This window comes from Epinephelus moara, chromosome 16 (genome assembly GCF_006386435.1).
Source record: "Epinephelus moara isolate mb chromosome 16, YSFRI_EMoa_1.0, whole genome shotgun sequence".
In the NCBI taxonomy this organism is placed as follows: Eukaryota; Metazoa; Chordata; class Actinopteri; order Perciformes; family Serranidae; genus Epinephelus; species Epinephelus moara.
Window position 1 is genome coordinate 14,991,829 of NC_065521.1, and position 7,012 is coordinate 14,998,840.

Below are 7,012 nucleotides of genomic sequence, written 5' to 3' on the forward strand. Positions count from 1 at the left end.
AGCTGCGGATTAATTCACATTTAGTGCTCTGGTGAGTATTGACAGTATCAGGACGGTGTATGTGCTGACTCAAAATTGCAAAAAAAAAACAATGCCAACCATGCTCAGTATAATGAGTATAGTATTTGGACAACAATGGAGCTCAAGAAGACAATACTTGTTAACAGGCTCTTTTTTCTGTTTTATCAGTTTGTTGACAGTAAGAGAAATAAAGAGCATGATTGGCCTCATCATTAAACTTCTGTTGATATCACGGTTACCATAGATACAGCTAATTTACTACACTCTGTCACACCTTTTTTGTTCATAATGGGTGTTCTGGGGACAAAGTCTAACCAAGAAGGCTAAAGGTAAAAATGTAACATAGATATGAGACGAGTGGCAGGGAGGGATATTATCTTTCAGAGTGATATATAAGACCTGAGGACTCTTCTCCCTTCTTCACTCTCGGCTGCCGACCCCTTCTGTGCCAGGACGCACCGCTTCTTCCTCTGATTGATCAGCACACTACTTTCAGCAATGGAGCCCCTGATTAGACGCCAGAGTTCTCAAATTCTTGGTGGCCATTCAACACCAATTCACAGACCTCTACAGATGGATAGAGCCTATGCCCACAGTGTCAGCGGAGGAGCAGGTGGCCATGGGACCAGGATCTCAACTGCTTATGGCGTGCGGGTTGGCAGCGGCATCGGGGGTGGGTATGACTACCAGTCCCTGTCCTCTGGGTCCACTTCTGGGTCCCTTGCCATCACAAACGAGAAGACAACCATGCAGCACCTGAATGACCGCCTGGCAAGCTACCTGGAGACTGTGAGAAGTCTGGAGAAGGCCAACAGCCATCTGGAGATCAAGATCAGAGAGGCCATTGAAAAGAGAGGCCCCTTGGAGGGAAAGGACTACAGCAAGTACGAGGCCATCATCGAGGATCTGAGAGCCAAGGTGAGTCAATCAATCAATGAGTCTTAATAATAATGTGTCTTGTTTAGTCTCGTCACTTAATGGAAAACAAAAAAAAGAAAGTAGAAAGATTTCTTTATATCATAGTATTTTACAACATAATGCCAAAACATGAAAAGGAAGTGCATAAAAAAGATGGCGGAGTGATAAATCTGGGTCTCCTTCAGCGCTCCGGCTTTGTAGACTCTGCAGTGTCTTCAAGTGAAAGAAATGGTCATATAGCATGAATATAAGGTTTCACACTGGTGCACAAAATATTTTTCTGATATGGTACTGGGTGAGGTAGCTACTACAAACTATTACTAAATTGTGTTTTTTTAAAATAACTCTCGACCAAGATCTCAGTCCACTTTCCTTCCCTTGTAAACGTCACATAATGGTGGGACAAAAGTCATTCCAAGCTGAGACACTTTTTTATCATCATACCTCCTGCTCTCCAAAGTGGTTATGTATCTCTCCTATTTATTACCTGTAGTCTGACTCTTATCTTTACCTCCATGTCAGGGCTCTGAAAGATAACCTGCTCTGTTTTTTTATGACCTACAGCGTGTTATCAAAGGCAGTTCTTTTATCTGCAAAATATATCAAAGGGAAAATTACAGTCTGCCGTCCATCAAATTGACTGTGGGAGAACAGAAAACACTGAGTGCCATATACAGTCTGTATTTTACACACTGAAAGTGACAAAAACTATTTAATTTCTTTCAGATATTTGACATGCACAAGGGCAATGCACAGCTTGCTATCCAGCTTGACAATGCAAGACTGGCTTCAGATGACTTCAGAGTCAAGTGAGTGTTCATCTTTGTATACAAAATGCAAAAGGCTCTCCTTCCCAAATGAACATATCTGACATAATGTTTCATTAGGATGGAATATGAGTTGTCCATGCGTCAGACGGTGGAGGCTGATGTGGCCGGACTGAGGAAGCTCCTGGATGACACCAACGTAATTCGCTTGCACATGGAGAGCGATATTGAGTCGCTGAGGGAAGAGTTGATCAGCCTGAAGAAGACCCATCAGACGGTGAGGGACAATGGTCAGAAATTATCTGTATGAAGACAATGGCATCAGGCCTAATTCTAAGCTGTATGGAAACCAAAATATTCGATAAAGCAGCCATGCATACAGCATAGACTATATCACCAACTTCTTTGCCGAGCCCAGTTTATTCAGTCTAAACCAGCTGATGTTGATGGATTGCTTCAAATTTTTTGACAGTTGAATGGAAACATGGCTTACAATGGGATAGTAATTCAAAGAGAAAAACCTATTCAGCAATCACAAGACTACTGTAAATACCCACCATCATGGCAATCACTTTATCTCTGAACCTCTTTGCACAGGATAACCTCACTAACCTAGCTCAGGAAATCACTCCCTGTCTATTTCCCCCTCAACAGGATGTTGCTGAGTTGCGAGCCCAGATAAGTCAGTTTGGCGTCCATGTGGATGTCGATGCTCCTAAAGGACAAGACCTGGCCAGGATCATGGAGGAGATGAGGGCTAAGTATGAGAAGATAGCACTGAAGAACCAGGAGGAGCTCAAAGCATGGCATGAATCTCAGGTAATTCGTCAATGTCGATATTCGTCAAACGCATGTTTTGGTCGACTGTTGTGTTTCCTAAGTACCTTATCTATGTAGCCTACTGTATGTATTTTTTTTCTTGTATCCAGATCACAGAGGTGCAGGTCCAAGTGACTGAGAGCACAACAGCTCTGAAGGAAGCCACGACTGTGATGTCTGAAACTAGGAGGAGGTATCAGCACCTGGACATTGAACTGCAGTCTGCGTTAAGTCTGGTAAGAACATGTGTGCTGCTTTACAGTGGTGCAACATAAACTCTCATAGCCTCACCACTGATTTCAGATTGAAGCCTTTATCAGCATCCTTTACACTACAAACATTTCACATTTACAGATATGACAACCTTTTCATCCAACTCTTGTCAAGAAAGCCAAGAAAAGTCATATTGTTTCTCTTCTGCATCAGTCACATGGGTAATCAAACTCTTTCTTCGCCTCTTTGCAGAAAGCATCCCTGGAGGCAACCTTGCGTGACATCGAGATGCGTTACAACATGGAGATGGAGAAATACAACGCCATCATCCTGAAGCTGCAGGAGGAGCTCAGTCAGATCCGCACAGACATCCAGCACAACACAAGAGAGTATGAACACCTGCTCAACATCAAGGTGAAACTGGAGGCAGAGATCGCCGAGTACAGGAGGCTGCTGGACGGAGAGGCAGACTTGAGGTAAGTATGAGGAGACAAGGCCAGAAGTTTAGGTTAAGGCTAAAAAGCTGCTTGTAAAAATGCAGCATGCTGAGCGCCAGACATTCAAAGCTCTGCATTGTGAGCTGAATGATATTACAGCTTTGTTCATCTCAGGCTTTTGCAAATTTGATTCAAATTAGCGTCATGCAAACATGACGTGACATTGATATGGAAAGTAAAAGTAGCGCGCCTGTGTCAATACAATACTCTTGCATCATTTTCATTTCAACTGCTGAATTTCAGCACGTGGTTACAAGATCACTTCAAGACACAATTTAGTGTATTTCATGCCAAAAATAATTCCAGTGTATAATCAAGGACTAACTGTAGTCTGACTCATATTAACCTTGTCTTTTCTCTTCTTGTTCATTTTTCCAGACTAGAGGATGCAGTTGATTCGAAGACAGTCCAGACCAAAGTGGTGACAGTCACTCAGACTCTGGTGGATGGCAAAGTGGTGTCAGAGAGCAAGGACGTCAAATCCAGTGAAAAGCTGGCTATTAATTAAAAACCAAGGGCAGGAAAAACCCTTTGTAACAAAAATAAAATGAACAACAAAAAGTGTACCGTCATGCCTGTGACTGTTTTTTAACTTTGTGTTAAGGAGCCAGACAATCATTACAAAAACAGTTATGCATTCATAGCCTATCTGCTGAATATTAGACATAAATTATGCATTGAAATTTCCAGTGTGTAGGATTTAGGGGTATCTACTGGCACACTATGTTTAACTGTGTTTCCATGAGTTTATTATCACCTAAAATTAAGACTTTCTGGGTTTTTGTTACCAATGAATAAGCTATTCATATCTAAATACGGAGCAGGTTCCCTTCCACGGAGTCCACCATATTGTTTTTACAGAAGCACAGAACAGACAAATCAAACACTGGCTCTAGATAGGGCCAGTCACATTTCACATTTGCCTCTGTAGTTCTCCTATATGCTTGGCACACCTTACCACAAGGTGCCACCAATCCTACAGACTGGACCTTTGATTCTTTAACAGGACCATAGCCTAGCCTGTATTTTTGGCAAATATGCTTATTTGCTTCTGTTTTGAACATTAGATGAGAGGATTCATACCACTCTTGTGCCTCTACGTAATATATGAAGCTACAGTAAGCAGTTAGCTTAGCTTTGGGGTAGCTGTGGCTCAGGAGTTAGAACAGGTCATCCACTAATCAGTAGGCCTACATGGGCGGTTCATTCTTCAGCTCCTCCTGTTCGCATGTGGAAGTGTCCTTGGGCAAGATACTGAACCCATAATTGCTCCCAATGGTTGTGCCATAGTGAGTGTGTGAATGTGTGTGAAAGATGGAACTTTGTACGGTAGCCGCAGCCACCACCATAGGAATGTGTGTGTGAATGGGTGAATGTGACACAGTGTAAAAGCACTTTGAGTAGTTGGAAGACCAGAAGGGCACTATAAAAATGCAAGTCCATTTAGCGAGTCCATTTACTCTACATAAACATTGGAAATGGGGAAACAGCTAGCTAGCTGTCCAAAGCTAACAAAATATGCCTACCAGTGCCTCCAAAGCTTATAAACAAAGGGTAACACATAAATTGTGTTAAAAAGTTATGTGCTGGACTATTTATTGGAGTCTTTGCTGGTTGCCTGACTATCTCACAAGACCCAAGGAAGAAATAGTCCCATGCATAACACTGTGTAAAACCACTATTCACTATTTTTACACTGCAGTCAAGCTAGTTGCTTCCACTGCTCCCAGTCTTTATGCTAGGCTTTGCTAACTAGCTGCTAGCAGCAGAGTCTTCTCATCTAATTCTTGGTTTAAAAAAAAGCAAATAAGCCTGTTTTCCCAAATTGGTGGGAAATGATTTCCAAATATAATACTCCTTGAATTTGGATAGACTCTGATAATAAAACGCAAAAATACAAATGCTGACAATGATAACATATCATTCTAAAGCTTCAACTTGCACACACCAACTGCTCTGTTATGCACATACACACTGATGTCTGTCTGGCCTCCTGCCATCATCCCCCCCACACACCCATGTCTGCTGTGTGTGCGGGAAATTCTTCCAGCTTCTGAGAATTTCACATCCTGACCTGTAGCTCTTTAGCCTTGTCCCATAATAGGCAGAGGGCCCCTATTCCCATGCCATGTTCAAGCAGTACTGCATCTCTGCTTTCTGTTTATTTACACATTAGTCAGTCTATGTCCTGTATGCTCGTTGATACAAGCTGACCTCTTTTGGTCTCAGCTGACTCATTACATAACTTTATGTTAATAGGCCTTACATGTGTTGTTAATACAGATGTGGCGAGCAGAAGATTTTGGTAATTGGCTGGGACATTTCTGGACAGTTGGGGATGATTATACAACTTGAACTTTTACCAATCAATCCACCATTCATCATCACACTGTCGTGTTTTTCGGAAATATTTCAATTGCAACATTCAACAGACAGCACCATTTATCAATCAGCCGAATTCAAATCATGACTGGTTTCCCAACCCCATCTGACAACAAGCAATAGTTTCCTAATTTGTGCCAGTTTCCAGTACAATTTGTATGCCCTACAGCAGTTATTGTGTAAAGTGTGTGTGACAGTGTGTCTGCTGTGAGCGACTCCTCGTGCCAGTCTAGCTATCTGTTGCCGTGGGTGGAGTCGTTAAGCTGTCCTCCCTCACACTCAGAGTCTTTGTTGCAGCTGGTTTCTACCACCCTCTGCAGCCGGAACCGTCGTATTCTGGCCTCGCTGACAGATGCTGGGCAGACTGACCAGAGGCACAGATTTCATAGAAAGAGTGGAAAAAAAGAAGGGGTGGTGAGACTGACAGACATAGGAGAAAGATGGGGGATAGATATGGGGAAAGAAGGACACAAGTGCATGTCTCTGCTGCATGCCTATAATTCCTGGGCCCCACGGATAGCTTGCAGAACAATATCTTTCTCTTTGCATGGGAGAGGAGGCCCTCTGAGGATTCACATAGTTATTTAACACCAAAAAATCTGAGTAACCTAAGTAAGGGCTCCCTCCATTTTTGACAAGCTAGCTTAGCATTCACTCAACATACATAATTTGCAGATTTACTTTGTTCCTGAGAAGCAAATTTATTCGTGTGATTCTGTTACATACTAAAAAACACAACAACAACAAAACAGTGTGTATGGTTATTTAGTAATGTCGTCAATTGATTCACGTCCAAATCCCAACATTTTAGTACAAAGTATTTGAACTCTACATATTGTGGTACTACTGACTGAAACTTGGCTATTGCAATTGAATATTTCTGTTGGCTGATCTGGTGGCAAGTGGCGTATGGTGGTAGCTTTCATCACAAACCAAAACCCACTCCCCTTTCCTTTGCAGCAACTAAGAGTTACTGGGCATGTCTTAGCCCTCCCTCGCTGCCCTGCCCATTGATTCTTTTTCACATTGTAGAGGAATCTTTTTAATTTCCAGCATAGAGGAAATACATCACAATTACATTAATACATTGACAATTTTGATAGATGTACGATGATTTATGTCACTTTAGCATTACTACTGGTGAACACATTCTCACTTGCAACTTGTCAAATATAAACGCTTGGTTAGTGGTACTACACATCAAAATATGATGTGCTAGGTAACCCTCTTGGGTCAGTTTTGGACGCACAGGGACGGCATTTCAATTTATGCTCACTGCATGCATTGTGTCTTTTCAAACTACACTTCTGTTTTCACAGGAAATGTACAGTTTCTACTTGTTAATGCATACAGTCTTTTCAAAATAAACATACAATGTAGGTAAAACACTTTTTT

The 7,012-nt window shown here is 42.0% G+C and overlaps 1 protein-coding gene across 1 annotated transcript; it reads left to right on the forward strand.

Annotated features, from left to right (window-relative positions):
• Positions 1–372: 372 nt before the first annotated feature.
• On the forward strand, positions 373–3,801 carry LOC126402274 (keratin, type I cytoskeletal 18-like). The gene is made up of 7 exons (XM_050064097.1): positions 373–939; positions 1,666–1,748; positions 1,827–1,983; positions 2,361–2,525; positions 2,636–2,761; positions 2,991–3,214; positions 3,614–3,801. The coding sequence occupies exons 1-7, from the start codon at positions 520–522 to the stop codon at positions 3,741–3,743; spliced, it is 1,305 nt and encodes a 434-aa protein (XP_049920054.1). The 5' UTR covers positions 373–519; the 3' UTR covers positions 3,744–3,801.
• The last annotated feature ends 3,211 nt before the right edge of the window (positions 3,802–7,012 follow it).